At 34.0% G+C, this 18,340-nt stretch overlaps 1 protein-coding gene across 4 annotated transcripts; it reads right to left on the reverse strand.

The window, feature by feature from the left end:
* Positions 1–538: 538 nt before the first annotated feature.
* On the reverse strand, positions 539–17,353 carry LOC106070775 (kelch repeat and BTB domain-containing protein 8-like). Of its 4 annotated transcripts, XM_056017453.1 has the most exons (13): positions 17,083–17,353; positions 16,806–16,893; positions 14,764–14,964; positions 13,676–13,896; positions 11,992–12,189; positions 11,333–11,500; positions 10,899–11,033; positions 9,405–9,594; positions 7,495–7,687; positions 6,227–6,424; positions 5,441–5,541; positions 3,403–3,540; positions 539–2,579 (listed from the first exon to the last, which is right to left on the reverse strand). In XM_056017453.1, the coding sequence occupies exons 3-13, from the start codon at positions 14,888–14,890 to the stop codon at positions 2,380–2,382; spliced, it is 1,869 nt and encodes a 622-aa protein (XP_055873428.1). In that variant the 5' UTR covers positions 14,891–14,964; positions 16,806–16,893; positions 17,083–17,353; the 3' UTR covers positions 539–2,379. The 4 variants fall into 4 exon arrangements, with proteins under 4 accessions (XP_055873428.1, XP_055873427.1, XP_055873429.1 ...); XM_056017452.1 differs by lacking the exon at positions 16,806–16,893; XM_056017454.1 differs by lacking the exon at positions 16,806–16,893 and having other exon boundaries at positions 16,928–17,353.
* Positions 17,354–18,340: the final 987 nt, after the last annotated feature.

Here is an 18,340-nt window from a genome sequence, read left to right on the forward strand (position 1 = left end):
GGCCTACATATCGACCCGAACAGAGAAACAGAACATGTGATGTTTCCTATTCATTGAAGAGTGTATAAGTGTGTGTTTTGTTTTTGTACGATATTACCCGAAATGTTTTATTTTTTTGTTAATGTTTAGCGACCCCCAAAAGGGGAATAGCTGCTATTGGTTTTGTGTGGTCTGTCTGCCAATCCCGTTTAGATCTCGTAAAATAGAAATGATATTGAAAATCCGAAATCATGATATTTTAGACCTTTCAAAGTTTTGATGCACTATTAATAGTAAAAAAAAAACAACAACACGGGAGACAACATTGTTACACATTTGTAATACATTTAATGTAATCGTCACATTAGCAGGCAGCCATCCTTAGAGTTATAAGGTATTTAAATCATTTGTAGACCAGAATAGGCCTACGTAATGCTGTTAAAACCAAACATAGGTCTTAGCTTCTATAGCAGTACCCAACACAAGTGGAGCTTCAAGTTTTGGTGCTACAGCAAACATAGGTCTTAGCTTCTAGAGCAGTACCCAACACAAGTGGAGCTTCAAGTTTTGGTGCTACAGCAAACATAGGTCTTAGCTTCTAGAGCAGTACCCAACACAAGTGGAGCTTCAAGTTTTGGTGCTACAGCAAAAAACTGAAGTCCCTAGAGCGAGATACAGTCATTTAAAGAATAACTGAAATAAGTTTCACAAAAAGGCTAACCCAATGATGCCCTAACCATGGCCTGAAAGCTATATCCAGCCCTGAGAAGCAGTGTTGGGTGCCACTCCTGAACTAACTGCATAGTTTCACAACTCATCATCACATTGAACATAAAATGTCTATCAATTAAATCGATTGACAGTGCAGTGATTGGCAGTGCAGTGGTTGACAGCACAGTGATTGGCAGCGCAGTGATAGGCAATGCAGAGATTGGCAGTGCAGAGATTAACAGTGCAGTGATTGATAGTGCAGTGATTGATAGTGCAGTGATTGATAGTGCAGTGATTGGCAATGCAGGGAATGGCAATGCAGAGATTAACAGTGCAGTGATTGATAGTGCAGTGATTGGCAGCACAGAGATTGGCAATGCAGAGATTAACAGTGCAGTGATTGATAGTGCAGTGATTGGCAGCACAGAGATTGGCAATGCAGTGATTGACAGCGCAGTGATTGACAGCACAGTAATTGGCAATGCAGAGATTGGCAGCACAGTGATTGGCAATGCATGGAATGGCAGTGCAGTGATTGGCAGTGCAGAGATTGACAGTGCAGTGATTGACACTGCAGAGATTGGCAATGTAGTGATTGGCAGTGCAGTGATTGACCAGATGAGGCCATTAGTAAAAAAGATTTGATATGTTCATTGATTAACACACATGGAATGAAAACTTATAGAAAAAAAAAGGCAAAAGTTCATGTTATCTCATAAATCTTTTTACAGGTTTTTATTTTACACATCATAAAAAATAGACTTAGCTTTTATAAATGCCCATAATTTCCACATTGTTATTTCTTCTGTCTTAGAAGAACCCCCCCCCCCTTACCTCAGCACTCCTCTTATCACTGCCTGTTAAATACAAACTAATACAGTTTCCACCCGCATTTCCCCATCTCATTTATCTATTTACAATGTAGGTGCTCATCTCATCTCTATGAAATGAACCTAAGTCTCTTCATGACAGAACAAGGTCATCAACAACAAAAGAAAATTTAAAAAAAAGCATTTAACAAGAGAAACTAAATTTACAAAGATCATACATATAAATCTATTTATACATTTCAGTGGGAGGCCTGGGGGGGCAATGCAGAGATTTGGATCCCCCTTCCCCCACCCTAGCTACGCCACTGGCTTGTGCTAAATAAAACTAGATAGATATGCAAAGTATTGAGGTGTCTTATAATATTTACTTTTTAAATGGATACCGAAATTACCCTTCCCATTTCATGGTTTAAAATTGGGATTTTTGAAGTTCTGCTAAATGACATAAGAGGCAAATGTAAAGTGATTTTAAAAAAAAATGGGATCCTCTTCTTTTTTTGAAAACTATTTGTCACTTCAATCACTGAATATTTAAATTTATATAAGCTTAAAAGCTTTTTCTTTGTGTGTGTGTTAATTGGGACAGGGAGCATTATAAATTAACATTTTTGCATGCCAAGCCTATAAAGAATTAGTACAAAATTTTGAAAAAAAAAACACATTATTGGTCATTGAAGTTTTTTTTTTTTTTTTTAACAAATATTCTAAAACAATTTTAAACAAAAATAAATAAATAATAAAATAATTCCAGTGCTGGTAGTTTTAGACTGTCACAGCTTTTTGTCCAGTATCATAGATGATGGCTGGTCAAATCAGATGGGCACCACATTGCAGAAGCAGAGACCAAAGGGAGAGAAGATCACTGCTGTTTAAGCACCTCATGTGGTATGTTAGCCACAACACAACCAAAAGTGGACATAACTGTTGGCAGTTCCTGGCCCTCTGACCAAACCCAGGTCTGCTCCTCCCCATCATGTTTCAACCAGCAGATTCCAGCCATCCAGCTTTTGTCATCTTCCCCACCAACCACTAAGATTGTGTCTCCATATTTCACAACCCCTGATGAAAGAAAAGTACAAGTGATGATGGGCCTCCTTTTTAAGACAGCCAGAAATTATTCACATATTTTTTTAGAGAATTATAACACATTAAGGGTATGGTGGCCAATTGTTAAAGCATTTGCCTTCCAAACCAAAGGGTTTTAAGTTTGAATCCTGGGACTTTGAGCCAGAAGATTCTTAGGACACCCTTGAGCCCAACCAAATGTAATGGGTGCCTAGCATTTGTTGTGAAAAGTATAGTTAAGTTGGTGATTGTCAAAATGACATGAAGCCATCTGGTCATTGTGCTGGCAGCACAACACCTCTGTTAACCATTATCTAAACAGACATGTGCCCTATGGATCACAGAATCATATTTTTTAGAACACATTTATTCCCTTCAATTCAGTCAAGATCGTGAGAAACTCATCCCAAAAGCACCTGAATACAAATAGTTCCAATAAATTTTCTAAATTTTTCTATGATGAAAACAAAGGCAAAGTGGGGAAAACTTCCTGTATTTAATACAGTGTAGTTTGTCATAGTAAATTTTTCAACAATCGCTCTTTCTGTTTGTGTAGCAACTAAGTCAATAGGGCCAGGGACATAATAAGATATTGTAAAATCTTTTTATCATATTCATTGATAGCTCCCATAACATTACATTAGGGTACTTTTACATTGTGTTAGCTTATAATTGTTAGAACATCCATTTTTCTAATAAAAAGGACACCACTACTAATTTGTTTATTTCCTTTAGTAAAAAAACATGAGTAATATATATATATATATATATAAAGCAATACAGGACAATGGATATGAAATTAAATTAATGTCCATACCAGCACCACAAAGAGCATTGGCCAGTGGTGGTCCATCAGTCCAGTTCTCTGTGGCTGGATCAAATATTTCCACTGTTGTTACACAATGTTCAGGCAGATATTCTTTCTTCCATTTCTCACTCACAGCAGCATTACCACCTGGAGAAATGTGTATTACAGAATGTGTATAACAGAATTACTGAATGTGTATTACAGAATACATTTAAATCATTTGTCATACAACAAGTTTTCTGTTCTATTGAAAACTCTCACACAATATCTGAAAAAAACATAAGACCATATTTTTAATGTCACCCAAATGCCAGACAATTTCAAGGACATCCTTTATGGAGCATCAAAGAGTAGCGGGACCCAGGACTATCCCTGAAATTATGAGGAGGGAAACTGACAAACATTGGACAGCATGGAGACAGTATATATGCCAACACAAACCTGCAAGGACCAGAAGATCTATGGCGAGAAAGAGAAAGAATGCTTTTAAATGTGACAGTCTTAATACAGATTTATTCTAATGCAAAGAGGTGAGGCAAAATTTGTGCCTCCAGAATTGGCCTGTTTAGTCACTGTCACAGTTAGTTGTTGTATAGAGTTGAATTGTATATTAAAAATGAACACAAATGGAGAGCCTGCTTTCTCCTATGGATTTGTTCATCTTTTATGTGTGTTTTTTTCTATTAGAATTTTGTGTTTTTTTTTTCCTTGTCACTTTGTCCTGATTTAGTGAGATGTCATTTGTAAATTAGGGCTGCATTTCATTATCTTGAGCTTGTTTCCTTGTCTTATGCTACTAGATAGCCTTTGCCATATAGGGTAGGACTCTATGACCCCTGTTTAGGGTGAGCTTTATTTTATATTGTAATGATATTCTTTATACAGATTTGTTCATATTTATAGTTCTAGATCAGATGTTAGAGTCTTGTTTATTTCTAAAGGGTTTCAGTGTTGGAGTTATCCATTTCAATGTTGGGTTTACTTCGTTTACCATTGACGATTCAAAACACATTTTTTGGTAGGCAGGTCTGATGTACATAATTTCATGACAGTTCTTGATGGCTACTATCAAAGTTGATGTGTATTGATAGTTTTTACAATAATTGTTACAATGACGAATTTGTGGTACAAGATGTGTAAAACATTTGATGTTGTTGAAGTCACTAGCTGCGCCTTAGCAGTGTTGTTAGGAACCATTATACAAGATGATTTGTATGATCATTACATTAATACCTGTATTCTTTAAGTACTTATTATTAATGTAATTACAATTTATTATCTCCATTGGCAGTGCAGAGATTGGCAGCGCAGTGATTCACCAGATGCACCATTAGTATCATTCACATTATTCATGTCCATATCATTGTATTAATATTATTGAATTAAATTCATATTTTTTTATTTAAATCATTATTCACCTAGTCTGTTATTCTATGTATGACTGCACATAATGGGTCTGTCAGGCTAAACCTATTAATATTATAAATATAATTATAAAGCGAAAGAAACATAATGAATCTCAAATACACACGGATATTGTAAGTAAAATTATACTTAGTTACCTAGACATATAAAATATTTAATAATATAAAGATAAAGTCCTGACAGACACACAATATTCTGCTCAACTTTAGAAGCAATCTACAATGGTGCATATACTTTCAATTAGCATAAGCACCTTAGGTAAATCTCCAATTTATATCTACTTATAATGTCATACAGCCAACCCAACAACTAATTTATTTACTATCACAAACAAATAATAAGTGTCTAGTAGAGATGGATGGACTTAGGGAGTCTTTGAAAAAAAAAACCTAAATCCAATAGTGTTTATTTTTGCCATTAACCTTATAACAATTTAGCATAAACCTTGTAGCGTTATCCATTTCACTAGCTACTCTCAGAACATGCAGACTCTAAAAGCAGAGTTTAAGTTTAGATCAAATTTTCTAGGACCAAGAAAATCTGATCTTCAAGGTAGACAAAAAATATTTGAGATTATGTCACCTTTTGAACAAAATCTGCTTGACACAATTAAATTACTGACCTATAATGTATATTTTATCTTTAAACACAACACTGCCTGCAAGAACTCTAGGAGTTTTCATTGGAGGTAACTCTGTCCAAGTGTCTTCTTGAGGATCATATCTAGAACAGAAATGTCTCGATCATTAAAATTAAATTAAATAATATATAAATAATTAAATTAAATTTAAGTCAGTATTTTATAATCGCAGAAGAAAAGTTTAAAAATTGTAATTTAAGGTCATGATATATTGCATAATGTTCAGAATTGAAAACATTGCCATAATATTATAAGAAATTTGTGGGAAGGCATTCCGAAATCAGAAGTTGGCAATGAGCAAGTAAAATTCAAATGTACTATAACTAAAGAGCAAGTGAAACCACAATGGATTTAGAAAATAAGATAAAAAGTGGGATCTTACAATGTTTTCTTTATAAATTAACATTTAACCAAAGGGTCATAACTTGTATTCTTTTTTTCTCCCACCTTGGTAAACATATACATTTTATCTAATTACAAGTTTTTTTTTTAAATTAATGTGTGAAAAAATGTATGTATCAATTTTTTCCAACTTAAATATTTGCTTGTAGGCTATCATAATAAATATTATATTTATAAAATAATGGCTAAATAAAAATAGACTGGTTTGTCACTATAGGTTACTATTGCCTAAGTCTGTTTGAAGTAAATGTGACATGACTGGCTGCAAACATTGAAGTCAAGGTTAATTTGAATTTCTACAATTTCCTGTCTGCTAACCAAATTTTATTTTACATTTTCTTAATATCAGGTATCCATTGCACTAACCTTAAAGCCCCGTTACTGACTTCTGTTTTTGTCTCCCCTCCGAAAATGTACAGTTTGCCTTTGTAGCTGACTCCTGTCATAAAGCGTAATGGTCGTGGCAAGGAATGAACCATGGTCCAAGTGTTGGTAGGAGCATCATACTTCTCTACAGTCATTAGAATTTCACTACCATCCTGGCCACCTACGGCATACACATGTCTGAAGATATAATTTAGGATGAAAACAAGAAAAATGTCAGGGTGCAAGCTCAGAAATGTTTAAAAATGAAATCAAATTTGATTATGTAAACTGTGGAGCATGGTGGCTGAGTGGTAAAGCGCTTGGCTTCTGAACCGAGAGGTCTCAAGTTTGAATATCAGTAAAGACTGGGATTTTGAATTTCAGGATATTTAAGACACTCCTGTGTCCATCCAACTCTGATGGAAAAGTAGAGGTGGTAGGTGATTGTACTAGCCATATGACACCCTCTTTAAACAAGGGCCAAAGAAACATCATCTGCCCTAAAGATCAAAAGGTATGAAAAAGGTACTTTACTTTTTATAATTGAAACAGTATATGTAGGTCAATTAAACTGTAAAGAAAATACTATCAATATATCAGGTCATACTGATACAATATTTAGGTATGAATGAATGACCACCCTTAATCATTTGTTAATACAATGTCTATGTCCTAGGGTTAAATAAGTAGAAATTGGGTGGGTTTACAGGAATGTCTGTAGGACATTATGGAACTCAACAATTAAGTGTGTTTGGCTAATGATGTTCAGTGTTGGTCATATATTTATAGCTAGTGCTGATTGTCTCTAATGATATCTTATGGTTAGTGTCGGTTCTATCCAAAGTGTCTATTTTAGTGGAGGTATTTAAATACCAGAGATATGCTTTACTAATTATAGATTTCCTTATATCAGAGATATTAATACCAGTATGCAAATGTACATTAGTAAAGGATATTAGCTGACTAATACTTTACAACAAGAAAATTAGTATCGTTTCTGCATTAGGCTTATTTTGTTGTGGTGTGGTTGTGTCAAGATGGAGATGATGAAAACATGAGATTGTGATGCTACAGTGAGTTTACTATTCATTGAAGTATTCTCTTTTCAAAAGTACTAAATGTCTTTGTAATGACATTTATAATGTCATCTATCATAATGTTCCCTAGGTGCCATTATAGGTTAAAAAAAAAAAGATTACAGACAAATGCTACCAATAAATATTTAAGACGATCAATTAATATAAGAAGCAGGACGCACTTTGACCTACCCATCTACTATGATGAGTGAAAACTGTGACCTTGACATTTGCATTTTAGCTTTAGGTTGCCATGTTGCTTCACTTTGATCAAATACATAAACATTGTTTGAGACACCTTCGGTTGTGATGGAGCCACGGTAGTTGATTTTCCTAATGGCTCCCCCAGCCAGATAAATTTGGTTATCACCTGTGGAAGCTACACCTGGGAAAAGGGTTAAGAAGACAAGAAACTGTCAGGTTTGTTTGAAGCATGAATTAGTGTTATACAAAATATTTTGTTAGAGTACGACATTAAAAATATATAAAAAACTTGAGATTTCTCTGATAATTCCGTGACTTTGCTTCATTAACCTGGTGTTAGTTTGACTGAACATTTGCTTAAGATTGAAAGAATATTTCAAGAAAGGATGTGTACCATTAACAGATTGGCTACCAATCAAGGAGACTTGAGTTCAAATCCCAGATGGAGCTGTGTTTGCCGAGAGCCTAAAGGCAGCATGGAAGCCTTCTCCCAGACACCCTCCACCCACATGCCCACTAAAGAGATTGGACCAGAGAGTACTGAGCTTGCTATAGCATGAAAAATGTGTCATACAAATGTAATTTTTAAAAAAAATGCTGAAAGGTCTTATTGAATACTATAAATGAAACACCAAAGCCTACAGTCAAGCCATCAGTCAAGTTCTATTTCCTTAGTCATTCAGGAATATTACGTTTGCCCGTGTGATTTCAATCCAACATTTGGATTTATATTGTATTCTGTGCAATGAGTTGAAATAAAACCCCCCAAAAACTTCAATCTAGTTAATGCTGTGTCCCTCATTATTACATCCTAGCCCAAACCTCTTTCGGGATGGCAGGGGATGTAAGCCAGCAGGATTTGAATCCAGGACCATCGAGAGAACAGTCCAGAGTATTTACCAGGGAGCCATTTAACAAATTCACATATGTTGCTGTTCTATTGAGTCAATAGTTTTTCAATAGACAAAACAAACTCTCAGATTAGAACATAACACAGGAACAGGCCTGACACTTTGGTGAAACTTACTTCCTTCCCGCCCCAACGTCTTCCATTACTCCAGTGTCTAAAAGACAATTTAGATGATACTGCCTTAGTTGGATGTGGAAAGTGAGATTATTTTGTTGTTACCACAGTAGAGGTGTTTATTTTTTAGATATAAGGTAATAGGTTTTTTTATGGTGTTAAATGTTGTTGTGCTGGCCACTTTGAAATTTTTAGGAGGGGGGGGGGCGGTCTCCTTCAGTCAATTTTTTCCTATTTAACGAGGAGTGATAAAAAAAGTTGTATTTCTATCCTGAATTATGTTCTCCTCTCCTGCGACACAGATGACAATAAGTGAAACTCTTGCATGCACCTTTGAAATGGAACGAGTTCTCATATTTATAGTTTTTGTATTCTTCTATTAGTCATTCTGTGAATATGTTCTAAACATTGAAGATAATGGAGGTAAGTAATTATGATGGGATAGTTTGAAGGCTCCTACATTTTTTATTTTTTACGCAGTCCTTCCAAGTTGTCAAGTAATGCTTATGGATTTCACTGAATTTTGTTCTATGAGACACAGCGAATCAAAGTTTTTTGTGGTTGTTTTTATTCTCATTGAGATTGAATATTTTCAAACTCAATCAATAATGCAATTTTTTTTTTTCAGTAACATGACTACATAAATAATAGCAAATTAAATGCCACATTTAGAGGCACGGTGGCTGTATAACACTTGGCTTCCAAACAAGAGGTTTCGGGTTTGAATCTTGGTGAAGACTGGGATTTTTTATTTTTTGGCTTCTTTTGGCGCCTCTGAAGCCACCCAGCTCTAATGGGTACCTGACATAAGTTGGATAAAAGTAAAAGTGGTTGGTTGTTGTGCGAGAACTATTAGAACTATGCAGGTTCTTACCTGGTGTATACAGACTTTGAGGGAGTTTACAAATGTGGATGACTTCTCCTGTCTTGGGTAGCAGCATCTCCATACTGTTGTACTTCTTCAAGACATCCTCTGTGTAGGGGTTAGCAATAATCATCACTCCACGTTCATAGACCATCCCCCGACGTGGCATTAATTTTACATCCATCTCTTGTTGGCGATTCTGCAAAACATTAAATCTGTGGTGATTGAATTCAGATGAGTATAAAAAGCAAACAAAAAAAAAAGACGCTTTTCTTGATCTTTCAAAGCATGATGAAGCCACAAGGACAAAGTTACAGTTGTTAAACTCTTTAACTCCGGAAGGATGCTCCCATCGTTGATTTTTACAGCTCTAAAGCTGTGATCAACCCTGGCAACTTTGATGTTTTGAAATATGTTTTTTCTCCCGTATATGTTTTTAATTGCTCAAAGTATTATCTGGAATAGTTTCCCTTTGCTAAACATCTGAAATTTCCTTCTTTCATTGTGTTTTTAGAGTGAAAGATTTTTTGAAAGAGTGGGGTCTTAAAAAGGCTCTATTTTCTTTAGAGTTATGTTCTGGATGATAGTGAAAGGTTATTATGAGCTCAGAACATTCATTTTATGTGTTTTTAAATGGTTTTAATATAAAGTTATGTGAAAATATGACTAAATATTGTAAATAATTTTACTACTTTGGATCATAATATATTTTCTAGATATAGTATAGACCAGAGCTGTTAACTTTTTAAGGTGGTCATATTTCATTTTTCCATTACTAGTGACATGGATAATTAGCTCAAAATTTCCATTTTATCTGTTTTAGCTGTGTTTTCTATAGAAAGTTTTGTGACAATATGGATATATATTAAAAAATTTTTTTTTTCAGTATGGACTATCAATTTTTTCTAAGATCAGGTCTAGATCTAGATCCGATCCTGGAGGCTTTTTCGCAGTCGGTAAGTTTTATTTTAAATTTTTAAACATTAATATAAAAATTATTTTTTGTTCAAAAATAAGTTCTTTGAGCTATATCAAAAGGGCATGCATTCCTTTTAATTCTATACTAACTACATCATTTTCTAATAAAAAAAAAAAAAAAAGTTATGAAAGTTTAGTTGAAACTTTCTTTTTACTCCGAATGGCCAAAAAAATAATTCGTCCAAACGTGGAAAATAATTCAAAGACAAAGAGTTAAGGTTTCTGATTGTTTAGAAAAGAAATTTAAAAAGTCATTTTATTTCAGCAAGTTCTGTTAATAACACCTGCTGCTATTGTTTTTCTACATTTATATTGTCAGAAGTAATAGCTAAGTATACGTAAGAAATTATGAAAAAAAAAGGGGGAGGGGAAAGGAGTGCCCCAATGCGGAACTGAAACGATGATTTCTAAACATTATATGAACATTTGCAAAAATGAATTTATAATAAAAGCAAAATAGACACATTTGTCTTTTCCTTGTAGTCTGGAAAGTCAGACAATATTCATTGGTATGTGGTTCATTACCTTCAACATGTGGTAACATCTGATGGTGTCCAGCAGACATCGCAGTTCACTGTTCTCCTGCAGCAGAGGGCAAGTGTCTATCTTGTCACAGAAGTAGTAGGAGCTGATGTTGGCAAAACGAACACAGTTCATCACCTGAAATACACAGTCTCAGAAATAAAATGACTTTCTATCTATAACAACAAGTATTCGTTGACAACAATCAATTAGTGAGGCCAAACTTTTAGTACCAAATAAATACACACTTAATACAGATTCTTTAACCCAATTACAATTTTGATATTTTTATCCTGACATATCAATCTAAGATAAAAAAAAATTAATCTGGAGCCATCAACAAATTATTTGTTTGTAAAAATTTAAACAATAAAAGTGACAATGAGATAATGACAAAAAAAAAAAAGAAAATAAGATACCAGGTGTCCACTCTTTACCTCGACTAGATGTGACTTTCTGGTCTCTTGGTCTTCACCCACCCAAGCCATGCAAGCCTCATAGACGGTCTCCTCTGTTGTGACATTCAGGTCATCATCACTGACAATCTCAACTAACTTATCAACAGGGAGAGACAAAAATTCCTGTTGTTTGCACAGCAATGGAAACTAAAAGACAAAAACAAAAGCACTGCAGTCAAAATATGAAAATATAAATTGTGATTATTCAAAAGACAAATCAAAGAATAAAATCAGTTTTTCAATGACTTTACAGAAAATGTTGATTTAAAGTTTAAAAAAAAAACACAAAAAAAGGTAAATTAAATTACATCACATTGGGTTTACCAAAACAATGTTTGGCTCTAAGGAAAGACAACTGAGATCATGACCTTTACCAAATTCATTGACAATTTTTTTTTGTTTATTGATTTGTTTTTCATGTTCCTTCAAAGTTGAATTTACATCTTAACTCAAGCCTCCCGCAGGAAGTTGGGGGATGGTGGCAGGCAGAGTTCAAAACCAGAACCATCAAGAAGACAGTCCAGAGCACATAACACACGACAATAAATATTAAATACTTAAATGTGTTGAACAATGGTTAAAAAAATCTTGTTAATATTAAAGGATAAAAAATTTTTAGAAACTAGGAAATGTAAAACCTTATTGTTGATAATTTCTTTTGCTTTGAGAGCCAGAACATTGCACTGGTGGGCCTTGGCGAAAAAGAAAACACCAATACAATTAGAGACAGTCACATGACTCATCATGAACTCTGCGCAGCCGTCACGCAGTGGTATCAGTTGAAAAAGGTTGGCTGCTGACAACAAATTCTGGACTGTGTCTTCTGTCAAGCTAACCTTTTAAAAACAAAATAGTTTTTCTTTAAAAAAAAAAAAGATATTATTTTGTTTATATTTGTCATTTCTACAATAAATGGTTGATTTCACAAAATCTGTCTTTTGTTTCAGTGTCTGAATATTTGGCTTTATTTTTACAGTCAGAAGCTGTTTAATTCAATTTTTTGGATCCACTTTGTTAATTTAAATACAAACAATCTGGATTTAGGATGTCAAGAAAAGTAAATAGAGCTGACTTATCCTGGCATTTGAACAAAGTTATGAACATAAAACAAAAACAACGTGTGAATGCTGCTTAACTTAACATCAATCCCCAAGTCTTAGAAGAAAAATTCAAAATTTTTTCTTTCATCTGGAGCTACAACTGGCCCCTAGGCTTCATTGAAATACCTTTGTAAATAAATGGTTGTCAGGGGGCGGTTTGGCGAGAGTGAATATGTTACTTTGTTGATATTTTGGTATGATAGTTATATCCCTTTGTTTATGTACTCCCTGGCCCAGGTTATGAATGTGAATAGTCTTGCACATGTTATGAACTGAATGGTTTAGTCTTCATTGAATGTGCTAGAGAGTGTGTTAGTCAGTGGAGGTCTTGTTCCCGGTCCAGGAAGGTTAGACGGTTGCTTCCTGGACTGGTGTTTGAGTATTAATATTTCCTGAGAGTTGACGGCATTGTGTGCTTTATTGAATATTAAAGTTATAACTATTTTCATGGATAGATGGAGTTGGAGTTTATTTAGTAATAATTAATTGTAATTGAGTAACCCCTAACGAGCCAAGCAAGAAAAGAACCTGACAATGGTTATTGCTCACAATATAAAAGAAGTTAAAGATGGGATATTTTTATTGGTCCAAACAAATAGAAAGTCAGTTTGACTACATTGTCCACATCAGCATATCTGCTATAACAATAACAATAGAGATGCAAAACAAAGAACATTCACATGTGTAACATATGCACACCCACGAATTAAGCTTCTATGTGCTTCACTGTGATGAGAATAGACTTGAAATTCCCTGACTGAAAGTGGGATAGTGGAATTTTAAAATCTTTCTATAATGGAGAGAGGTGGCCACTTTGCCCAGATCTGAGGTAATGGGTGCAATTAGTCTTTAAGAATTTGTGTCTTTTGGAATGACATCTTTCATGAAAAAGTTCTTCAAGAGAAGGTAGCTGTGTTCAAGTGATATAGGGTGCCTTTTTAATTAGTCTAGTCAATGTCTTTGTGCTACTGAAGAATTACCATATCAACAGGTGATGGCAAAGATTTCTTATTAGTAAATAATATATTCTACAAGCAAATAGTAGTGTTTCTGAATTATCTCTTATATTATCTGTTACTCTAAATCCATTATATTTTGCTTTATTTTTTACAGATATAAATATATTTTTTTTTTTTTTTTTTATATAGAGGTAAAAGAAAACTTTTTGATTAAGGATTTTTTTGGCCTTTAGTGTTAGATGTCAACAAGGCTGTTATATTACCTGACCATTATAGATGTATTCAAGAACCAGTTCAAGAGTTCTAGCTTCCATGTCTTGAAGAGTTATACAATTCTGTTGTCCCTCTGCTAAACTGGTGGAAAACATGACAAGGAAATAAGGGCTAGATGCTGCCAGTACATTTTTGTGACAGGGGAACTCACTTTGTTCTGCTCTTAAGGATACATCCACAAATTGTTTGTTTTTATAAAGCTGTGAGAAGCCTGCCAGAAAAAAACAAAAACAAAAAAACTCTTACCACAATGTTTTCTTCAAGACATTATACAAACATACAAATATAGGCTTCAACTGCACATTTTAGCTAACAGCATGTAGAGCCAAGATCAAGATAAAGATTTATAGGTCCATTATTTTTTTGTTTGGGTCAGACTGAAACATAGTAAAGTCTTGAATAGATATTTTTGTAATTAAATATGCGGGGCATAGAAAATAAAAGGTTCTTACTAAGGGGGAATGAGATCTTCATCTAGAAAAAATCTTTTGACTATAAAAGGGAAATGAGAAAATGTGCTCATTGGTCATATGATGAAAAGTAATTATTAATTGTTCACTGTGCTATGTTTATTATTGGCGGTATAGTCAGTAAGGTTTTTCTACTACTTCTATGGTTTATACTTACAAGTGATTTATACTTTATGTGAATTTTGTTATTCAATGAATATTAATTCACTGGAATGAGTATGAAGATATAAAGCATTAAATAAATAGTATAAAACACAGCATTTCTTCCATATATTTCTGTAAAGGCAGCAACTAAACTGAAGATGTTCACTCATAAATCTGGACACAAGTATAAAGGTTGAGCAAAAACATAAAAAACAATAACCTATATAATACTTTAATGGTCCCCCATGAGCTAACACCTAGGGGGCACCTTACGATGGGGTAAAAAAGAGAAATAGATATGTCAGTATAAGAATAAACCATTTAGGGCCAGAGGATACCTTGATTAAAACAATAACTACAAACGTCAAATGATTGTTTAGTCAATTAAGTTTCAAGGCAACAACTATTTTAATAGTCAGAGAAGCTGTAGTCTGGTAAATTTTGAGATAGAAAAAAAAACTTACCAGTTAACAAATTGGTAGCCCTAGCTTCGTCATGGAACATGTCTTCCCCTAAAGAGGAATTATCACTATTCGGTGATAAACTGCAGTCTGTCATTTTTATATCAATTTTCTTAAACCTGCAACTCATTACGGAAAAAAGCTGGTAGTAGGATTCTGATGTGGATCACTTCATTAAAATGCTGTCCCACATAACACGGAAATCTGAAAAAAGAAAGATAGTTATAAAATGACATTTCTTTGCGGGGGAGGAAGTTAAATATAATTTTAAAAGTCTCTCCTCTGAAGGCTTCAGAGCAATCCACCTGGACTTTCCATAGACTGAGACTCTGCTATTCTAAATTGACAAAATTGCTTTTTTTAATTTTATTTTTAAAATTTCCCCCAAAGGGTGGAACAAAGAATTGTATTATCAGGGGAAACAACTTCATTTTATTGTGGGCTCAAAGCATCCGTGAACGGTGTCAAAAACTGGGCATCACTAAACCATTTCTTTAATTTTTATGGTTAATGAGGGTGTCATGTGGCCAGCAAAACAACCACCTACCTTTACTTTTTCCCAACTATTGTCAGGTACCCATTAGAGCTGGGTGGACTCAGCTCAGAGGTGCCAAAAAATCCCAAAATTAAAATTCCCAGTCTTCACCAGGATTCTAACCGGTTCAGCAGCCAAGCGCTTTACCGCACAGCCACACTGCCTCCAGATTGCCAAAAGTACCTTTATATAATTGCAAGTTTCACTGAATGTTGCAAAGATATTTAATTATAGGAGAAGTATCTTAATAGGGGCTTACTAGAAGCTTCCAAATGAAATTTATTACAATATACATTTGCATGTGTGACAGAAAACTGTTATCTACATTTCTCACATCGTAGAAGTATCTTAATGGGGGCTTACTAGAAGCTTCCAATTGAAATTTATTACAATATACATTTGCATGTGTGACAGAAAACTTATCTACATTTCTCACATCACACTTTACTGTGGTTATTAATTTTTCTTGCTCTATATAAATGGGAAGTCTGCTTGTAAGTCCCTATGAACTTCGATGTTCAATTTGTCTCCAGTTACCCTGTCACCAACTTTAGCAAAAAGGAAAGCTAAACCAAGAAAGTCTGTATGCTTGAACTGATTAATAGAATCAGTGAAAAACCTGCGGAATGACAACACAACAGTTGAAATTAAAAGTGCTGATATCATTTTCTGAGAAGAATGCAGGATGCTGTAAGGTAAAAGCACTACTCATGCCTCTAATCAGGAGTCTGCAAAGCAGAGAACATGAAATAAGGTTTTAGAAGAAAATGCATTTAGGCGGTAAGTTTGAAGCTATAATTCAAAAGATTAATAAAGATTTTTAAATAAAAGCATATATTTTATATTTATTTGACTTTTTGATGAAAGTGAGACATTGGCTCAGACATTATATGAAAAGCGTGACAGACGCTCCAAATCGGGACGTCTGGTGAACTAATATTAAACAATACTTATTTATAATCTCAACATACACTCCTTTCAAAAAAATGTGTTGTTTTTTTTTGTTACATATATATATAATATGCATTTAATGTACCTTTTTCACTTAGAGGTCTGTGGGAAGTTTTGACTTATATATAATTAATATAAAAGGGACCCTGGGTCAGAAAAGTTTGAGAAACTCTGGTCTAGTCACAGTCTAGTGTATAGTATTAGAAGTCTGGTAGATCTACAATATAGTCAGTCGATTTCTAGAATTGATAGAGAACTAAGAAGGTCTAGAATTTAGAACTTAGACTTAAATGACTTCTAGATCTAAGACCTGTTGGAAAATAGATTAGTCTGTGCGTAACCTTTAAGCTTACATTACACCTGGTTTTAAAACTAAGTTGAAATTACCTTTTTTGTTATGAATATGATATTTCAGTATACTAATTAGTTAGAATTTAAGTTAGATTAATTCTAAGATTAAGAATTAAGTTTATTAAGATTTAAGATCTATCGGTAAAACTTATCATCTTATCTTATTATTATATATTAAATAATATATTTATTAAAATTATGATATTACCAATTAGATCTAGACTATTCTAGACATTCTTATATTATTCTAGATCTAGATCATCTTCAGTAGATCTAGTCTCGATTTACATCCATTACTGTGAAAGTAGATCTAAAAGTTACAATAGTTACATGTAAAGTGAATTCAGTTTATTCAGTATTGGACTGGACTGTGACTTCACTTACACTGTCACACTACTGAGCACTAGTGGATCTAGATCTAATATTAATCTTATTATTTAATAATAATTATAATATATAATAAATTCAGTTTGACTACAATTTACCACTTCACTGCAGAGTTCAGTAGTTGAACTTCAGCGTAACTACTAGATCTATATATAATAAACTATGTCTAGATATTCTTATTTCTAGATCTAGGCCTAGGTGACAGAGTTAAGTGAGAGTCAGTTCAGAGTAATCTAGATTTAGATATCTAGATTCTAGTTCACGGTGAGTGACATTCCGACAGTACTCAAACTCCAAGCGAAGTTGGCATTGTTGGATGTTTACGTTTACGTTTACAGTAATAGAACTATTTTGATTTGGTAAATTCAGTGTGCTAATTTTTATATTCTCTTAGCAGGAAGAGCTTTTTTTTTTAAAAAAAAAAAAAAGGTAAAGGAACACTGCCCTATATCATATTTAAACAGTTTCAGAAACCACCACCATACTTTGGAAAAAGGATTTATGAAATAAGGAAAAAAAAAGGGTGGGCTCGTGAGGTACCGGTTTCTGCTCTGAATTTTTTTCCTTTGTGTGTGTGTGTGTGTGTGTTAGAGAGAGAGAGAGAGAGAGGGGGCACAAGTCCGAGGAAAACATACTAGAGAACAAAAGAAAAGTTAGGCTTCAGTCAAAGACCGGCATTCTTTAAACCTTGCGATCTATAAGGCAGATGATGTAAAGGTCATCTGTTTCTGTGGCCCACAGTTAACTAGTGTGTCATGTGGCCAGCACAATGACCAACCGCCTATAATTTTTCCCAACTAATGTCTTCAAGATGAACCCTGGACCCCGAATTTATGAACGTCCAACTCTTTCAACTTGCTTTTCAACTCTGTAAATTTTTCATACCACAAAGCTTTACTTTTTTATCGATCACTTGCATTTCTAGAGATCCGGCATCAATTCCAAATGGTTCAAATTGGATTTCGTTACTATTTGTGTTTATTGAATTTACTAGGAATGCTAGAATGGTTTTGTTGGTTTTAAATTGCTCTAATCTGTCAAGAAATTCGTCTTTGATTTTTTTATAACAGCGCTGAAGTAACTCGTGTCAAAAGTTACGCCGATTTTATCGCGGTACTGCTTTAGACATTGAAAATGAAGTAACTCACCGCCCTTCATATCTTCTTTAAAAACAAACGGCCTTCTTCTATCAAAACATCGGCTGGGTTTCCTTTTCATTGCAGTTTTGGATTCAGCTCATTTATTTTCGCAGTCATATCCACAATAAAGTAAAGTTTTTGCAACTATTTGTCTTCTCTATTTCAGGGTGATTAATGTCTTGTTCATTTAGCAATGTATTTATTTCATTGAAGCACA

Source organism: Biomphalaria glabrata, chromosome 18, assembly GCF_947242115.1.
Source record: "Biomphalaria glabrata chromosome 18, xgBioGlab47.1, whole genome shotgun sequence".
NCBI lineage: Eukaryota > Metazoa > Mollusca > Gastropoda > Planorbidae > Biomphalaria > Biomphalaria glabrata.